At 38.8% G+C, this 20,621-nt stretch overlaps 1 protein-coding gene across 3 annotated transcripts; it reads left to right on the forward strand.

The window, feature by feature from the left end:
- The first annotated feature begins 768 nt into the window (after positions 1-768).
- Positions 769-20,390, forward strand: LOC103480892 (FHF complex subunit HOOK-interacting protein 1A-like). 3 transcript variants are annotated; one of them, XM_081599426.1, is made up of 18 exons: positions 769-1,049; positions 4,653-4,704; positions 5,503-5,738; positions 6,984-7,179; positions 7,604-7,825; positions 8,385-8,547; positions 9,287-9,398; positions 12,376-12,477; positions 12,811-12,867; positions 13,076-13,162; positions 14,915-15,082; positions 15,360-15,439; positions 16,055-16,227; positions 16,299-16,410; positions 17,351-18,591; positions 18,770-18,948; positions 19,024-19,144; positions 19,898-20,390. In XM_081599426.1, the coding sequence occupies exons 3-18, from the start codon at positions 5,634-5,636 to the stop codon at positions 20,128-20,130; spliced, it is 3,351 nt and encodes a 1,116-aa protein (XP_081455552.1). In that variant the 5' UTR covers positions 769-1,049; positions 4,653-4,704; positions 5,503-5,633; the 3' UTR covers positions 20,131-20,390. The 3 variants fall into 3 exon arrangements, with proteins under 3 accessions (XP_081455552.1, XP_081455555.1, XP_081455553.1); XM_081599429.1 differs by having other exon boundaries at positions 4,658-4,704; XM_081599427.1 differs by lacking the exon at positions 4,653-4,704.
- The last annotated feature ends 231 nt before the right edge of the window (positions 20,391-20,621 follow it).

Consider the following 20,621-nt stretch of genomic DNA (forward strand, 5'->3'; position numbering starts at 1 on the left):
AGCAGCAGAGTCTGTTAAAAATGAAATATAAAAAAGGTTTGAGATCATTTTTGGCAAAAAGAAAAAGTAAATTGCCAAAATAAAGACAATCAATCAATCATATTGTTTGTAGAAGACAACTAATAACGCCCAATGCAGGACAAAATTAGATGTTTAACAGAATAAGAGCAAATAAGGGACAAGAATCCAAACAATAATCACATTACCAAACAATCAGACAGATTAAAAAGTGAAAGGTAATTTCTTACTATTTGTAGAGTATTTTTGCAATAATTTAAAAATGCAAACATTTTAAACAACTTTCAAACATAAAAAAATAATTAAAATAATCTTGAATTTTCATTTAATTTATGATGAAAACACAAACAATAGTAAAAGCGTGACCAAAATGATGAAAATATCTAATTATGAGAAATTTAACAAAGCATATAATAATACAAATTAATATTAATTAATTAAATCTAGAAGCTCGTTGTCATTGAGGGTGGTGGTAACCTAATAATACAATAAAATGAAGTAATAAAACATTATTTTAGTACAACTTGTCTCAGAATAACTGTTAGTTCTAATTTTAATCTTTTGCATCAAACAAACTGTAATTAAAACATGAGTGCAATTAAAAACTATTTTAATTGATTATACGAACAATTTTTTTTTATTAAACTGCCTGAATACATACTTCATACTTGTTCATATGTCCTAAACATTCATATTTTCTAACGTTGAGATGCAACTGACGTCATAATTTTCTCGAAACAAAGCAAACCATAGTACTACACGAGTGGGGGCGGGGCTTCCATTCCAAGTGGGCGTGACCTGTCCGGCCAGTGGGCGTGGCCAACGCGAGCCTCTCGGGCAGCAGCAGAATGAGTGACTGTTGAGCCGCTTAAAGCCTCATAAATGACACAGAGCCCAGAAACAGCCGAACCTCAGAGCTTCAAACCCAACAAACCTCTGGATTTATAAACGTTTCTGGATTTTAAACTGTCTTGTGGAAACTTTTTTTAGCGCTTTTAGCAACTTGGAGCAACAGAGAGCCGACCGCAGAGGTAAGAAACATCTAGCAGCTGTTACCAAATCACTGCGACAGACACCTTTATAGGTAAAGACTGATGTACAAAAACGACGGGTAGTTAAATGTATAAAGCAATATACACGCTCTACGTCATTTAAATAATCCTATAAAGAGGTAAATAAGAATAAAACCTCAATAAAAAGCCAGATGGATCAAGAAGGGTCACATCTCTTCAGTTTGACGTGTTTAATATAATAACATCCAAGTTTGTTTTGTTCTGCGCTGCTGAGTAATGCTGATCCACCTGTTTCTACCTGTGTGATGTTCATTGACCTGAACACTAATAAGTTCTGCTCTGAATCCTGCTGTTGTCCAAAACTCAACCAGAATCAGGAAATGAAGATGTTTCCGAAGAGATTAGTATCAGAATTTCAAATTACAGAATCAGCACACTTTGATGTTGTTCCGTCCTGAAGCTGAGTAGTTTTCTGTCAATTTCACCAGCTTCACATGCTGGTTTGACTTTTTTCTCATGTGGCCATGTAAACACAAACTACCTGATCTGCTGGATCTATAAATAAATATTTAATTTCTAATAAAAAATGACACAAATACTTTATCGTCTTCTTTCTTAGTTCTGATTGTGGGCTGATTTGGAGATTTATATTATGTGAGTGTAGATGAGTATGACTGCAAATATGTGTTTAAAAAGTTCCTCAACACTTTTAATCACAAATAACCCTACAAATATGTTTATTTTTATTTTATAGGAATTGTTAAGGATGCCAATAAGTTTTATAAACGACTGATTAATATTTTTCTAACATGGAGTTTATTTCCTCTGCGAACAAATGTTCTCATATTATAATCGGCACACTGATTATAGTGTGCTTAAAATTAATTTTAATTTAATTTTAAATTAAAGTTAAAAATTTTAATTTAAATGTAAAAATTTTAATTTTTAATTTAAATTAAAATTTTAATTTAAATTTATATTTAAGTTGTTAAATCTAAATTTAACAATTTAAATTTAGATTTAAATTGTTAAATCTAAATTGTATCAATTTAGATTTAACAGAGTGAGGCTGCTGTGATGAAAAGGGAAGCATTTTAAGGCATTTTAAACAATTTACAAGGGCTGCAATTAATTTTTGAGACCATTTATGTAGTACTATTAATAATGTTTGACACTCCAAATACTGGCTTAATGCATGAAGGACATAATCCACACATTAAAATGGCGTTGAGTGTATTTTAATGAAGTTAAAATGCTATTTTAATTTATCTGATTCAGGCCTGTTGCTAAAAAGCTGCTGTCATTTATCACTTCCATTCTGAGCAACAGCAAGGAGACAGTGGAGAGAAAAACTCTGGTTTAACATGAAGAATCATCTAAAAGAAACCAGTGATTGTCACTTTAAATTCAAAATATGAATCCAAAACAATTGATCAATGTAAACAAATTTGAGTTACAAATAGGAAATACTGTAAAAAAATATAAAAATATAAAAAACTTACTAGAAAATGACCATTGAACTTTAAGGGAAAGTTGCAGTAAAGATTCACATTTCTAGTTCTGGTTTAATGGACCAAATAGTTTCTGCACATCTCAGGAGTTAGAGCTGATGATCTTAGAAACTAAATACTTCCTGCCGTTGATTATTTCTCCTGGGATCACAGTGAGCTGGACTTTGACTCCAGCAGCATTTTGGACGAGCCGCAGTTGCCTGATGGATTTATAAACACAATTTCAATATTTTTATCTTCTTCCTCAGCAGTTTTTCTGTCTGTTTTAATTCGAAACACTTTATTCTAGCAGTATTTTCTATGGTTTTTAAGTTGATTTTGCATTATTGCCTGTATAATTTGTGGTAAGGATTCATAATGACAAATAGATTCTTTGGATTCTGTGCAGTTTTTCCTCTTGGAGGGATTTCTGACCCGTTCAGTCACTGATATTTAGACACGTTTAGTGTCTGTAATGCACTTTGGTGATAGAATATGAAATTTTATATCCTCAGCATATATAGTAAGACTTTTTATCTCTATAATCTGAGCTGGTGGGATCATATGGATAAGTTTGTCAAGCAATAAATCAATTAGTAGCTTTAATTAATTTAATGCTATTAAATCAATTAATTTAATTACCACCTTTTAGAAGAACAATTTTGTTTCCATGACTTCAGTATTCATTTTATTTGTTGTTTTATTTATTTTGGATATTTAAAATGTATTCTAGTTACAGCGCTAAACACTCATTAGAAATTAAAATGTACTGATCTTTGAGAGGGTAAAAATTGGTTTAAAATCATTATTATCATTTATCGCAACACCTTTTGGGAAAATGTATCACTCAGCAAAATGTGTTTTCCTGAGAGGCCTAAACATGGATATTAATTAAAAGCAGTCTGAGATCAGAGCCTGGAGGAACCCCAGACGTGATCTTTGTTAGCTCAGATTCATAATGTAACTAAATGACACGTTTTCACACTGGTGACGGTAAAGACCTTAAATTCAGATGGTTGGGGTCCATGATATTGCTAGAACTCTTCAGATAGTCAAACAAAGCTCCACTTTTTAATTACTGCTGTTTAATTGAATTATTATTAGCTTAAGACCTAAAACATTGAATTAAATCGGGTCAGAAGAGAGTCCAGGTAACTGTGTTTGGCCGTTTGTTTAATCTCTGACGGCATGTGACCGTCTGACTGACTCGGACTCTCCAACAGAGCTGGTTTGGGATTAAACATCATCGTCTCGTCTCAGATTACGCCCCATGTCTGTCTGCAACAGAAACACACACACGGATTCTTCCATCTTTGTGAGGGCTGCCGCTGACCTGATGCATTCCTCAGCTCTTATCTCGAGTCAGATTCAAACCTTAATGGATGATCAAGTTTCAGTTTGGTTCTGACCTCCAAAAAAATCACCAGATATTTTAATATCAGTTTGCTGGTGTGCAGAGGGAAAGAAAGTCTGAATCCTTTTGTAATTGAATGAATAACAGATGATCATTTCATTTGATTTTGTCATGATGTTTTCTGGATTATTTGCGTGTTGCTTGTGCAACTAGGATTTCAATCAGAGGGTTTTTGTCTGCAGACACACCGTCCATTATATTAGAGGTAATGTGAGCTGCATGCTTGACTTGAACGTCTGCAGCCATGTTGGCTCGCAGGAATGCAGTCGCGTCGGTTTGTGAGGTTTCTGAGTGCGACCAAACAATTTGCTGCATATTTTCTAAAATCCATTTTTTTTAATGTGATCCAGTAAAAAGAGAAGCTGATAAGATGCTCATTTTAACACCAGACTTTACACAAAACATGGTAATAAAAACAATGAAAGCTGCACAGTTAATTATCTCATCTCAGTTAGCTGAGCTAAGAGAAAATGCTCAGACAGAAACACACACACACACACACACACACACACACACACAACCTGGGATGACCAAACAGGAAATAGGAACAAAATCCAACAGTTTATCCCATCCAAACCCACACAGATTAGAGCCAGATGGTTCAGGATGAATTAGTTTGACTCTTCTTATGGGACAGTTACAACGTGTAGACAAATTTATTTTAAGTTTCAGTGCTAATTCCTTAAAGCTTTCTTGGATGTCATTCCTTTTCTGCAGGATAGAAGGTGTCATGTCGGCTCTTCAGTGTCTTCCCGGCAGCTGAACAGAGGTAGGATCGCTGATATCTTCGAATCCTCTCTGGGTATTCCTGGAATTTCCCGGAACGCCCAGGGAGGGACGCAGGCATGCTGTCACTTTTTCCTGTTTGTATGTTGCCACTGACGGCCTGCCTGCACTTCCTGTTTCAAACGGGAAGAAAGTCACATTAAAAGATGCCAAGTTGAGTAAAATAGGGGATATTATTCTGACATTTTTAAGCTGCTTATCATGATATCATAAATCGCTGTGATTCTGGAGTCGTTGTCTCAGCAGAGCTAAAAATAAGATTCATTGTGATGGATTTTGAAAGTTGATTTTGAAGACATTGTGGACTGAATTAAACCAGAAGCTGCCTGATGGGAAGGAAACTATATAAACAAACCGCAACATGTGGACAATACATGGACGCTCTTTGTTTGTTCGCCCTGACGCCACAGTGTGAGTCGAGTCCAAGCAAACAGGAGATAAAACTAACTTGTAGTTGCTGCTAAAGATGGTCACTAAGTTTGGGGGACTTTATTTAAAAAGGGACAATAAATGTCACCGTTTGACGCGCTGTAACTAATTCACATCTGCAGTCCCTTTTACATCCTATCTTTGTGTGAGTCTGTTGGATGTTATTACACAGAAATGTCCAGATTGTTGGACAATTTGTAATCTATTCTTAGGCTTATTTGCAGATTTCAACATGTGGAGATAATAGAAAGATCTTCAAAGTTAAACTACATGCAGGGATGGTAGAGAAAGAGAAGAACGATTTGTTTTTCAGATGGAGAAGAATGTTTCTGTTGTGTGTGTGTTTTCCCAGGAGTTTCCTCTGCAGCTCGTTGAACACAGAGGCCGACAGACCCGGTGATGCCTCCAGGTTCTCCCGTCAGAACCAAACATCCTCCTCACTTTCAGCTGGAAGATGGAGTAGCTGCCTGACAGCCCGTCAAAATGATGGCCTCAGTGGTTGTCGGGGGCAACCGGAAGAAGTCCCTCACGTTGAGAGGGGTGGACCCGGAGACCTGCATGATTGTGTTCAAGAACCACTGGATGCAGGTAGCAACCTGATCGGTTTTTAGCACCGGTTTGTGAACCAGTGCGTCTGTGTTGGTTTGTTATCGAGTCGTTCTGACCCAGACTCTGACCCCGAAACACTGAATCCATCTCTGTCTGCCGGTGCCAAGAAAACCCCAAATGCTCTCAGTATCTGTGTGTGCAAGTGTGTGTGTCTGAAGAATTCAAAGTCAAAGGTCAACAGACAGTTCAGACAAAATGATAAATGCTTGTTAATTTGCTCTATTTATTGCTAATTTATTATATTCTTTTTTTAATTAGATCATAAATATGAAATGAAACATGTACACTCCAAAGTCTCGCCAAGGATTTTTGGTCTAGTTTCTAATGGAACTATCTTAGTACACTTTAAATAACAGAAAATTAATATACAAGTTACTTTTCAACAGGCTATATTAACTTGTTTTAAGACAATCACTGATGAAAACGTATTATTTATAAATCAAATCTGCTGGTGGAACTTGTACTTTTTCATCAATATTAAATTATTTACTTAAAACAAGCTCCTAAATCTTGCTGAAAATTACTTAAGTTGGTTTTGTCTTTTTTCAAGTGTGCTAAGATATTTGCACTAGAAACTAGACAAATACAAAAAAAATTAGAGTTTTGCAGTGTAGAACATGTAAATGTGAAACTGCTTGAATCAGACTTTGCAGATTTGAAATAGACTTCAATGAAATTAACTAAATAAGATTTTGTTATATAATGAAATGCAGTGACATCACTTTTTACCTGTTCAACAAATCAAGTTTGATAAACTTTTCTATTTCTCCAGAAAAAAATATTTGTTTAAATTATCCTCCATGTTCACTGCAAAATCTTACCAAGTATTTTTGGTCTAGTTTCTAGTGCAAGTATCTTAGTAAACCTTAAATAAGCAAAACTAACATACATGTTTTCATGTATGTTAGTTTCAGCTTTAAATAATAGCTGGTTTTAAATAAGTAATTCCTTAATATTGATGAAAAAGTACTAATACAGGAAGTGTTAAATCCTGAGAAAATAAACAAAATAGTCTGGGAGTGAAACTAATGTCATTCTTGCTGAAAAGTTGGTTTCATTTTATTTTAAGGGTATTAAAGTATTTGTGCTGAAAACTAGACCAAAAGTACTTGGTGAGAATTTGTGTTTTCCTATTTATTTTGTATCAGATTACATATTTTACATCAATAATTAAATTTTAAAAAAACCAAAGTCTAGGCTGATGTCCTGCTGCTCTCTGTGAAGGTGGTGAAGATTCTGGAGAAACACGAGCCGAGTCGCAGCTCCTCCAGAGCGCTTAGCTTTCTCTCCGGTCACCATGGCAACAGCAGCGGCTCCCGAACGTTGCACCTGGGTCCGATCCCTGCCGACGAGGCCAGCGCCGTGCAGAACTACGTGGAGCACATGCTGTTTCTGCTGATGGAGGAAGAGGCGGGGCAAGGTGAGGAGGAAGTAAACGGTAAAAAAGTAAACGAACAACGTTACAAGTAAAGTTTTTTTTTTTCAACTTTTTACTTTTACTTCCTACATTTTAAGAGAAAAATATCTGTACTTTCCTCTCCTTACATTTTCACATATTGCTCAAAACTTCCACAATGAAGAAAATAATGATATGGAGTGACATCAAATTGAAAAAAATCCACTTCTCACACAAAAGGTGTGTTAAAGGGGCGGTAATTCTCCAACTGGACCATTAAAACATAACTTTTTTACTTTTTGTACATTTCAAAACTTGTGCTTTTTTTTTTACTTTTACTTGAGTAAAACAGTCCAACCTGTACTTTTACTACAGTTATATTTCCTACAACAATCTGTACTTCTGTTTAAGTGTTGAAAGTGAGTAGTTTTGATCCCCGTGGTGCCAGGAGGAGCCATGGGCCCCATCCTGGAGTTCGTGGTCCTGGAGGGCGTGATGGAGAGGCTGTTCCTGTGGAGCCTGAGGAGGCAGTTCACTGAGGACATGAAGCTGGAGCAGCTCAGGATGTACCAGATGCTGCTGTCTCAGGCCAAGCAGCCGCTGCTGCACCACAAACCAGTTCTACGGCCGCTCATGATGCTGCTCACTTCCTGCGCTGGAGCCGCATCTGGTCAGTTTATAGTCAGAGTATTAATCTAACGGGAAATGAGTTCATTAAATTCTACTTTGCTTCACTTGGATCTCCTGCTGAGAAACTATCCTTTTAGATCAGTGTTTCTCAAACTATTTCAGGCTGAGAGCCACTTAACCAATTTTAATAATCATAATCACGGATCACCTAGCTCAGGGGTGTCAAACTCCAGGCCTCGAGGGCCGGTGTCCTGCAACTTTTAGAAGTGCCTCTGCTGCACCACACCTGAATAGAATAATTAAGTAATTAGCAAGGCTCTGGAGAACTGAGGAGGTAATTAAGCCATTTGATTCAGGTGTTTTGTACCTGTGGCACATCTAAAAACTGCAGGACAGCGGCCCTTCAGGACTGGAGTTTGACACCCCTGATCCTAGCTTGAATTTACCTTGCAGTACCTTGTGGACCACTGGGGGCGCTGACGCCACTGAAAGACAGCTTTAGCTGAAGAATAAAATCCACCTTCAGAGATGGTTCAGCAGTTTAACAGTTGATCTCACCAGCTGGAAGTGTTGCTACATCTTATCTCTGCTCCCTGCAGACGCCGGCGGGGTGGTGGAGGCCGAGCTGGTCCAGCTGCTCAACCAGCTCTGTGTGGCTCTGGTCAAAGACCCGTCGGTGCTGGAACTGTTTTTCCACACCAGTCAGGACCAGGGAGCGGCCAACTTCCTGCTCTTCTCCCTGCTCATACCTTACACACACAGGTAGGAGCTAACGACGTCGAAGTCGTTAGCTCTGGGATGACAAACAAAATCCCAGTCAGGATTTTGTTTGTCATCAAAACGATCTGAATCATTTTAGATTACTCATTTACTGATTCTGAGATGCTAAAATCTAACATGGATGGATGAACTGATGTGTCAGTGTTTTGTCTCTAAGCAAAGTTTTGAATAAACATATTACTTCTTCGGGCAATTTTTTTTCCTGCGTAGCAGTTAGCTGAAGCGCTAAGCTAATGTTAGCATATGAACTCGGTTTTTATATGACTTGTTGATGATTTGGCTCAAAGCACATCTTGATGCAAAACAAAACGTTATAAAGTTGTTCTACTTAGTGGGGATGGATGGATGGATGGATGGATGGATGGATGGATGGATGGTCTCTTTTTCTCTAAATAAATACAGTTTTCAGTAAACATGAAACACTTGAATAAGTTTGTGTGATTAGAAATTGAAAAAATGTCGTCTTCTTTGTCTTTTCCGTAACAAATTAGATGACGGATGTTTAGTTGTTTAAGAAAACCTGCAAGGAGTTACTGTAAGTGAAATTGTTTAGGTATTGGACAGAAATTAAGCAAAAACTCGGCTAGAGTCCAAAAGAAACCATTGAAAATTGTAAAAAAAAAAAAAAAAAAAGAACTATTTACATGAAATGGTAACAGAAAAGTGCGGCAGGTGAATGAAAGCATATTGTTGGTGTAAAGTGACTGTTTTTGTCTTTCAGGCAGGGTCTGGTCGGCCAGCAGGCCCGAGACGCTCTGCTGCTCATCATGTCTCTGTCGGCCTCGGAGCCTCGAGTCGCTCAGCACATCGCAGAAAACACATACTTCTGTCCTGTAAGGGTTCACACAGACAAGAACATAATTACATAAAAGTCCTTCAGCGCTGATGCTGGAAGTCCTTGATGGTTCATGTCAAGGCAACAACAGTTTCATGGCCATTTCTGCCAAAATAATCTCAGGCATTCCTTTCAAATTACATCAGCCAAATCTTTCAGACCGAAGACACTAATTTATCCTTCACACACCTGTTAGAAAAGAAAAATAAAAGAGAACTGAATGCTTAAGATTAGTGTAAAGCAGTCCCTTTTTTCACTAACAGAAAGTTATTGGTGATTATTCAACAGATTTCCATGAATCAAACGGCTGTTTAAATGAATGGATTGTGTTGCATGAGCTTTTCCCACATTCATCTCCCCTCTGCATTGTAATCTCATTATCACCAGTTACGTAATAAAGTAATGAGCTCGTAATGCCTCCTCAGAGACTGAATGTGTACAGAGAGGGAGAAGAAAACCCCGAGGCGACTAATGAGGGAAATCCAAGGAGACAACAAAATGAGGGAAAAATAGGCCGAGACATGTGAACATCAAAAGCTATGATAGTCTATTGTCTATACAAGTGGTGCCCAAAGTCGGTCCTGGAGATCTGGCATCCTGCATGTCTCTCTCCCTGGTGGTAGTAACAACCTTTTCAGGAAGTCGGTGTTCTTCTTAGACCCATTTTTTGATCCAGGTGTGTTAAACCAGGGAGAGAACTAAAACATGCAGGATGCCGGCCCTCCAGGACCCACTTTGGGCGCCACTGGTCTATACAAAACATGTTCAATAATTTATTTTGCACAAAATCATTCGTAGGTAATGAGATTTCATTTCAGAATTAGCTATTTACAGCTTCTTGTCCCTTTTAAGCCCAATGTTTACAATCACACATGAAAATGGCTGCAAACAGATGGGCAATTATACAACCATACAGCTTGGAAAGGCAGAAGTAGAGCCTCCTGCACAACCAACAAGAATGCAGCAAGTGGTTTCTGGATGGCAAGTCTGCAACGAAGTTCTTGTCTTTTCCAGCAGCCATTGTACAGCACATATAGCAGTAAAAAACCAGCTGACCAAATGTGCTGGAGTTCCGCTTGGGTTGAACACTGCAGTGCTGAAAGGCTTAGTAAGAATATGAACATTTAGGATGAATTCATTTAACTTTGTGACCATAAGACAATAAGAGAAGTTTAATAAAACTAAAATAAGTGAACCATGAGTTAGCTGTGTCCGCCATGTTGGCTCCTTGGTCACCAGTTTGTGCTTTGACCTTTTTGTTTAAGGAGAAAACGGAGACGTTGAGGGTTTGTACATGAAACCCAGAGGCGGCTCAAGCTGCTCTGCACGTGCCACCTGTGAGCGTGTCGGTGTCGGAGTTTTCCAGCTTTAAGCCCATGTGACCACACTCTGACCTCAATCTGTCTGAAGGGAGCAGATTAGTAAATCAGCCAGGGATTGGGCCGGCGGGGATTAACAAGGCTGCACATGATTGGATGGCTGCCTGATTTTTAACAGGACTCCAGATTGCAGCTGTTTTCCACCGAGGAGGATGATGACGATGAAGTTTAGACTCATGTAGATGATGATTCTCTCTTTTCTGTCTCTTTCTTTAGCTATTCTTGATTTGTGCTAGTAAAACATAAAATCTTTGAAAAATGTTTTGGCTTGTATATAAAATATATAGAAATATTAGTCTAGGTCTTATTTTGACAATAAAAAGTTAATGAAAAATCAAAATTAGCCAGAAAATTGTTAGTTCTCTTTAGAGGAAGGATGTCCAAAGTGTGGCCCGGGGGCCATTGGTGGCCCTCTGAATGTTTTCATGCGGTCCAAAACCAGATTAACATTTTTTTTATTATCTTTTACGGTGAACATTTTTACAAATAAAATCTTTAAAATAATTTTAAAACAGATTTGGTATAACACAAATTTATAAATTATTGAACCGGTTTTTGCATTCGTCTTAATTTCGTAGTTTTATAAGATCAGAAAACAAGAAAACAATCAAAACCATGAAAACTGTCAACATGCTAAAACGGTTTATAGAATCTGAATAATTTATAATATTATAAATTATGTAATATTATTAATAATCTATTAATATTGATAATTTGAATTAGGAAAGTTCAAAAAGTGAAACTCACATGCAGTCATAGTCAATTAGAATATATGTTGTGATAAATTTTGTCAGATTAAAAGTATTTAAGCAGGAAAACATACTTTTATAAAGGCCACAGTTTGTTTATTGGTTATTGTTTTATAAACTGTTTTTTTATAAACAGAAATTATCACGATTAAGAACATCCATCTTTGAGTTTTAGTTGGTTATAGAGTTAATCAAAAACTATTTAATAATATTTTAATTTAATGAATGAGTTTATTCTAAATAGTTCACACTAAGTAGTGAATCTATTTCAAGCTTTTATTTGTTATAAATTTGATGATCATAACTTGCAGACAATAAAAACCTCATATTCAGGATCTCGGAAACTTTAAATATTGTGATTTTCTTCAGTTGGAGCCGCTTGGAGAGCTTTTTCCTGCTTTTTCCTGCTTTTCAGGGTAATTTATATCGAACGTTGAAGGATAATTCGAGTGTTTATTTATAATTTTCCCTAAAAAGTCGAATGTATTCCCTTCAGTATCTTTTCCAGCCATCAGTTTTTTCCTTCAATCTGCCCCAAATCTCTGCTAATCTGCTCAGGAATTTAATCTGCATGAAAGCCTCTGAGTGTGTTTTTCTGATTCTGTGGGTTTTACCTGAAAATACTGACAGAAACGCCAGCACACAGTAAAGTGTCTACAGGAAGTTATTTGTTAACTGCATCCCACTGGTTGATGTTTCTGAAGCTAAAAGAGAATCTGGACGAGAAGAAACTTGGTTTTATTCAAGCTTCAGATCTTACAGTCGAGGTTTGACGTTTAGATGCAGAAGGTTTCAGGCTCTTCATTCAGTTTGAAACGTGAATTTTCCTGTTTGTGTGTTTCTGCAGGTTCTGGCCACCGGCCTGTCTGGTCTGTACTCGTCTCTTCCTGCCAGGCTGCAGGTTTACAGTGAAGACTGGCACTGCCTGGAGTCTGCAGACTGGCAGCAGGTGAGAATCTGTGTTTTTAAAGAGGTTCAGTTCACACCGGCCTCTGTGCTGTAAAGAATAAACTAATACAGAAGTACAACTGCAACCAACCACTATTCAGTAACTGATGATGGGGTCAAATCAGCTGAATAATTTCATTTTTAGTAATGGAGTAAATTCAGTGACAGTAAAAATGATCTATTCAAAAGTTTGGAAGTTTCTTAAATAATAGAGCAAAATAGTTGGTTTAATAGACAGAAATTCTCAAAAATATCTTATGATGTGTAAAATATTGAGCTTATTTAGCTGTAAGAAAATGTGTGTGAATAATTGAATCTTATTTTGTGTGAACAGGTTCCAGCTCTCGTTCATTTCCTGCACTCACTGGACTTCTGCAGTGCTGTCACCAAGGTGAAAACCAGAACTAAAACACCCAAATGTTCAGTCATACACAACACATTTAGGTTTATGATGAGGCTCATCATAAACCTAAATCACTTCACATCCCAGAAGGTCACAGTTTGAGCTCAAATTTTCTGTATGTCCCCAGATATTTGGGTTTTATGAGCCGCGTTATGACATAAAACCAGGTCATACTTCGTCTGCCCCTCTTCCTCAGGTGGCCCATCCCTCCATCCGCTCCCAGTTGCTGAGTTACATCTACAATGGATTCCTCGTTCCGGTTCTCGCTCCTGCTCTGCACAAGGTAACAACATGTAGACAAGGAAATTACAGCAAAAAGTACCAATTCATTTCGCAACCAAAGGGCTGATTACTACGGAAGAGGATTAGGTCCACTTATATATATATATATATATATATATATATATACCATGTCATCATGGAAAATAATATATAATAATATAATCATTTATAAAGATATTTTCACCCTGTGGTTTGTACTATAAATGACCTATTTTACGTTTAGTTTTACCAAATTTTATGTTATTTTTCGTCAAAATCGCTGAATTTTCGCATTTTCCCATTCAAATGGTTAGAAGCGAAGCCGGTGAGGCATCAGCGAGCTGAGCCTCACCTGGGATTGATCAACCTCTCGCTAACTGCACCGGTTGCTATTCTATGAGAGCATGCTCCTCCTGTCTGTACGCCGCCAATAAAATGGTTAAAAACCTTTAATGTATGAACAGATTTTCCATAATTCATCTTATGTATTTAATGTACTGAGTTTTTATTGTCACCAACTGTGTGTGTAACATGTTTTGTGTGCTGAGGAGCGATCAGAAACGGCAGAGAACAGATTCCAGGTGAGGCAGGCAGTTCTCATGCCTCATCGCTGGGGGCGCTCATGAACCCAGATATTGTGACTGTACAACTGCAGAGTAAGAGACAGTAACGGAGCTAGTCATATAGAAGCTGCGCTGATACAGAGAGGGAGAAAGACGTGGTTTTAAGTTGTACTTTAACGGTTTCTCCCTTTGCTGTTAAGCACAGCACGAAATTAACAATATCTACATGTCTAAGTTTGATTGAGATAACAGAATTATTCTGCGGCGCGGCTAAGCATCACATGTTAAAGAATAGTCGTTTTGCCCTCCAGCATTGTGCGCATGCGCGAAATTTCTTTATGTAAACAATAACATGCAGGGGGTCTAGATTTGTACATCCGATTATAATTAAGTCGGTGCCTCACCAGCTATGAACCTCACCGCACGTCACTGATATACATTGCTCAAAAAAATAAAGGGAAGACTTTAAGATCAGAATTGGAATTTTGAGATTAAAATTAGAAATCTGAAAAAAGTAAAAATACTGAGATAAAAAAAATACATTTCTGAGAAAAAGGTTAGAATTCTGAGATTAAGTACAGACCTGTGTGAAAAAAGTAAAAAATACTGAGGAAAAAGAATTCTGAAGAAAAAAAATCAGAATTTTATTTTATTTTTAAATTGGTGGCCCTAATGTTCTTCCATAGATTATTGTTTCTGCACATTTATTGTGTAAATGCTGGGAAGGTCTTTGCTTGGCCCAAAAGACAAGAGCAGAAATAGTGTTTAGAAAATACAAGTATGGATATTTCATTCTGCCTTTGATTTGCATCTTGGCAGAAATAAATGTCTTCTTTTTTGATGGCTGACTTTTTTTTTCTTCTTGCACTTGGATTCAAACTTTTACGGTTTAGACAAGTGGCAGCTAAGGTTTATGTCTAACATGTTTTCACCACTAGAGGGCGCACAGCAGAAGGTGGGAGTAATGGAACGGCATCTTAGATGTTTAAAAAAGTTATTTTTTTGTGCTTTCTGAAGGTTTTTGTTTGACTTGTGCGTCATTAACATTGTTCTCTTTACTAATCCAGAGAAATTGAAAGTATCTCTAATCTGTCTCCATGTTATGCAGCAGATTAAATTTAGATCAAACAGCTTTGTTTGTCCCTGAGGGTCAGTTTGATGATGGACATGGTATTTGTCCGTCTCCTCTCACCTGGTTGTTGCGTCTTTAGCTGACCGTGGAGGAAGTGATGACCACCACTGCGTACCTGGATCTGTTCCTGCGCTCCATCTCTGAACCCGCCCTCCTGCAGAACTTCCTGTCCTTCATCCTGCTGCATCGTCATGACAACGTCCACATCCTGGACACGCTGGTCAGCAGGGTCAACACGCCGTTCCAGGTAACACACTCGCAGTTACCGCGCCACATCACCTGTTTCTCATGCTGTTTCTGACTAGAGCTGCAGCTAATGGTGAGTTTAATTTGTTTCCTCTAAAATGTAATACATGTTATTTTTCTGGTGTAGTTTTTCATTTACTGCTCTGATTGTGCTATTATTTTTGTCTTTTTTGAGTCTGTATAGTCCAGTTAATGATTAATCATTTACTAAATTGTTTGAGGATTATTTTGTAATTAATCAGATTAATCGTTTCAGACCTGTTTCTGTTTGCTTTCAGTTAGGAACTGTGTCTCTGGCTCTGTTCAGGACTCTGATTGGTCTCTTCTGCGAAGACGTTATGCTGCAGCTGGTGTTCAGGTCAGTCTGAAAGGTCCACACAGGCGGCCAGTACTATCTTTGTTCATTTAAAGATGTTAAAATAAACGTTTTCATCTAGCCGTTGAGCAGACGTTCTCCTAAATGGCCACAGGGGGCAGTAATGAGCAGACTGGCTGTTCCACTATGCATCCTTAAAAAGTCTTAAAATTGAGGCCTTAAATGTCTCAAATTTATAAAAAAAATTAACTTGGTCTTAAATACTGTGACCCAAGGTGGTTAAGGTTAGTGGCAATTAGCTTCAAGCTACATTTTTTTTCCTTACCAGCTACTTTTTCTCTACACTAGCTTTTTCACCCAGCTGACTTCCTTTTTCCTCGCTAGCTACTTTGTTTTCCTCCCATGTTACCTTTTTTGCCCCCTTAGCTAACTTTGTTTTGCCTTGCTAGCTCCCTTTCTCACTTTGCTAGCTAGCTTTTTCGTCTCAATCATGGGCAGAAAGCTGGGTTCACAGTTTTTGCTATGATTGATTGTAATGCAGCAAGTTCCCCCAAACATCCCCTATAGTTTATTTCTGTTTTAAATTTCATTGAGGGTGGAATAAAGTCTTAAACTTGCCTGGCTGAAACCAGCAGATGTGCTGCTTTTTCTCCTCAGGTATCTGATCCCCTGCAGCCACCTGAGCAGGAAGCAGCTCTGCTCCCTGAAGCAGAGAGACTGCTACTCCTCCAGCGCCGCCTCCTTCCTGCTCCTCATGCCCTCCTGGTGCCCCATGTACCTCAACAACAGACACTCCCTCTCAGAGCACATCCTCTGGCCGAAAGCAGCAGGTTGGTGTGGATTTAAAACATGAAGAAAAACCTTCTAGGAGGCAGATATGTTGACTGTGTGTTTGTGTCAGACCTGTCGGTTTCAGACAGCGTTGGCTACAGCAGAGGGTCAGACTTCCTGATGGATGTTAACTACGTCCATTACCTCTGGGACGCCCGCCAGGCGATCTCCATTTCCTGCAGGTTAGTTGGTCTGACCTGCTTCTGAATGTGGCTGAAAATAGAAAACTAAAGTGCAGTGGTTTAGAGTTTTATAAAAAAATATAACAAACATTACATAGAATTAAAATTTTCTTTGTTGGCTCCTCAAAATGTGCACTTCATCAGGACAAATAAGCAGTAAAATAATTTTTAAAGAGATTTTTGAAGCATAAAAGTAGATTTAATTTTATTTTTAACAGAAGGAAAACAAAGATTTTTTATAAAAATGTGACAAAAAAGTATATTTGCTTCACTTTGCATCAATTTAGTTGACCTGGTCCAGCAGAGTATTGCTGTGCAAAAACTGAAAAATATAGTTTTTAAGTTCCATTTGTTGGTCAAATGTTGCTATTACTTTTATTACAACATAAAGATGAAACTGTAAGGAGTGTTGTCATAAATAATATATACATATATAAATAAATTTACTGCTGTGTTAGCTCAGCTAATAGCAGCTGCAGCTAATCTGTAACAGACTGAATGTTTTTTCTTGTGGGAAATGTTTGAGTGTTTCTTTGTGTTGAATCCTGATAGATATGGTGGCGCTGTTGTCAGTTGCTATGGCAACGAGTCAGTGTGTAGCGTAGCCGACACACACAGAGTGATTAAAAAGTGATTTTGAGTTGTTCTTTAACGGTTTTTCTGTTATTTTTCTCTTTGCTGTGTCGCGTTGCACTACATTAATAATACTTGCATTTCCAGGTTTCATTTTGTTGATGGAGTTGTTTTACCATGGCAACTCGGTGATGTAGAAGAATCGTCCTTTTGCCGTCCAGCTTTGTGTAAACAATAACATGCAACATGTCCATATTGTTAATATTTAAAAGGCTACTGTTGAATGCAGAATCAAAATGATTTTCCAGAACTGATTAAGGGAAAGTTTTTGAGTATTTTATGCATACAGAGTGTGTTTTGTCTCTAGCGCCTGCAGGTTTTGGTCGGCGGCGTACGACGGCTTCGACCCACCGCCTCAGGATTACCGCTCCGACACGCCAGGAGACGATCTGGAGGACGAGGAGGAATTCATTCAGCGGATAAAGAGCGACTCCATCTGCTCTCTGGTCGTCCTCCGCCCTCCGTCTGCCCTCTCCCCTACGCCGTCGTCCTCGGATACCGTCTCCACTAGCAACCAGGCGGGCAGGGCCAGCTCTGCCATGGAGTTGGAGTGGGACGACATCTTCGCAGAGGAGGATCTCTCCTCTTCGTCAGCCATCTTTAATGTATCAAATGGCTTTGTGGAGCCAGACGGATGCAGTTTTTCACCCGTTCCTCTGCCGCCGCTTCCCCCTCGCCACATCCAGGAAATGAGGCTCACCGCCACCAAGCTGGTGCGCGGCTCTTACGTAGAGGAGTCCGAGTTTCAGGACGACGTCATCGTCTACGATCTGGTCGCTCAGAAGGACACAAAGACGACTCTGTTTGAGCGGATCAAGGCGGCGAACCGGCAGTCGCGTGAAAGCTTCTCGAAATCAGGCAGAACGGTGATGGAGACGGTCAACAGCATCATGTCGACACGGAGGAGGAGCGAGGATGGAGGGAAAGAGGAAAGGAGGAAAAGTGAAGATTGTGACAGATCAGCGAGGAGGAAAAGTGAGGGATTTGGAACGAAGGAAAAGGAAGATGGAGAGCCGCGTGTTGTACTGAATGGTTTTGATGTAAAGAATCACGTCATCAGCGAATTTGATGACTCTGATGAAGAAGCTGAGTCTTTTGAACAAAACTGCCTCCAGAATGACATCCCAACGTTTAACGGTAACATCCAGTCAACGCATGAAACCGGCGTCACTCCGTCTCCAGAGACAAACAATCTCACAAACGGACATTTAGAACCAGAGCCACTTCGAATTTCAGCAACAAACACCCAAAATTCAACCGCTCCCGCCAATCGGATCTCCAAGAACGACTTCCTGTCCCAGTACCACGAGCTCATGCTCTCCTTAGGGGTGGAGCCTGACGGTGATGACATCACAGATGACGTCGGTACTTTCAGGAGGCGTGTCCGAGCGCTGAGGCAAAAACTGGCAGAGGAGGAGGAGGAGGAGCAGCTCGTCTCTGGGTTTAGCTCCTCGTGGGATGAAGCAGAGCAGGAAGGAGAGGTGGAAGCCATGGAGGAGGAAGAGGAGGAAGAGAAGAGCGGCAACAGACAAGGAGGTCCATTTACAGGTTTGTGTGTGTTTTTGCAGTGCAGAACCAGAAATGGTGAGATCGTGATGCAATGTGCTTCAGTGGAACAAAATTCATTTATTATTTCATAACTATGATTTTTTTCAGCCATTCTCTCCGTCCAGATTTACCAGATTTCCTCGGTTTTCTCTTTCCCTGTAATCTCCAACCACACCAGGTCCGTTCATCAGCGTCTTGTTGTCCCGACTGGAGAACCTTCTGGAAAACTCCATCGCCGTCAACCTGCTGGTGACGGGGATCCTGGCCCAGCTGGCGTCGTACCCGCAACCTCTGCTGAGGTCCTTCCTGCTCGGCACAAAAACACACGACCAGCACAGCGTGCGGACGTTATACCAGGTAGCACCAGCGCACCGGGTTCAAGTTTCTGAAACGGTTTCAGACGTGACAGTGGTGTATAAACCGTGTCTGCAGGTGTTGGTGTCGGTGCACGCTCAGATCGAGCGCTTCGTGGAGAACAGGCCTGAGTATCCCGCTCTGGTCACCCAGGCCTGGAGGTTCCTGTTAGCTAAAGACCAGGATGGAAAATTTAGAGGTTAATAAACACAAGCAAACATCAAAACATGCATGAACAGGTTGAAAAACACCAACAAGTATTGGTCAATTTGCTTTTAAGCACATAAATTTAAAATTTATCCCATTTGGATACAAAGTCTTCATGGCATTGACCCAACCTGGCAGCTAGAATAACTAGAAGTTTTATTTATGGGACCATTTGATCGTTTAAGAAAACTTTTGATAGTTTCTAAAACACAGGAATGTATTTTTTTGAAATATTTAACCAAATACATTCTGAAAACATTTTGAACCAGCCCTCGTTTCTTTATAAGTTTCCTTTCAAGCACCATGTCGTCTTTCATTGTAGTTTTAAACTCTTTTTCTGGATTGGAGGAATTTGTCTAATTTTTATTCCATAACCTGCCCGGCTTTCAAGGAAATCTTTTAGTTAATTTGTTAATTCTTTTAATTCTGACCTTTAAATCATTGAATCATGAAACAAATGCTAAGCTAATAATTTTTTATTACAGATATTCTAGGAAATTTTTAAAGTAAAAATCGTTAAATCTGAAAAAAATCTAATAAATTTGAGTGACAGAGGAACTTAAGCAGCGACGATGTAAAATGCTGATGAAAACTTTAATTCTTGTGAAGTTAATAATTCTTGAATATTGATGGAAAAATACTAGATTCACTTTAAACATGGAGAAAATGTATTAGTGAAATAATCTGCCAGTGGAACTAGGACTTATTCAGTTGGTCTTATATTTTGTCTAATCTTTTCTCTCAGAGGCGCTCCAGTCTCAGGGCGGAGACATCATCCTGGATCCGTCTCGACCCAACGGCTCGGTGAGGAACGCCCTGCCGTTGCCGCCCCTCAGCGTCTTACCTCCCTGCCCCGCCGTCCCCACTCACGCCAAGAGCCGAGTGTTCGCCATCGTCATGTTCGCCGAGTTCCTGAAGGAGCTGGCGGCCATCGCTCAGGAGCACAGCGTGGCGGTGGACTGCTGTTCAGAGGAATGATGCAGGAAAATCTGATCAGTGATCATTAGCAGAAGACTTCATCACGAATCAACCTGATGGTTTATGCAACTTATCTGGACAATTTCAAAAGATTTTACTGTAAATCTACATTTAAATTGTGTTGGTTTTTTTTCTGCCTGACAGCACTTGAAAATGTTTCCCCATGTGAAGATAGATTATATTTATAAAATGTTCGGATGGAGATTATTTTGAAAATCATTGACATTAAATTTTGTATCAATTTGTGGAATATTTGAAAATCAGTTTCTGTGCTTTCTTGAATCTTTGCATGAAATTGTTGGTGAAATTATTTACAACAAATTTCTTTACAACCTAAAACAAGTCGCAGTTTAAAGATATATCAATCAAACGTTATTTAGAGAGATATGTGGTCCATAATAAACAAAAACAGAACAAAAAGTTTCAATAAATAAATAATAAGTCTATTGTAACAATAGACTTTATTTGCTAAATATTTATTTTAGATGTAA

The sequence above is a fragment of the Poecilia reticulata genome, chromosome 18 (genome assembly GCF_904066995.2).
Source record: "Poecilia reticulata chromosome 18, P_reticulata-male-v2, whole genome shotgun sequence".
NCBI classification, from domain to species: Eukaryota; Metazoa; Chordata; class Actinopteri; order Cyprinodontiformes; family Poeciliidae; genus Poecilia; species Poecilia reticulata.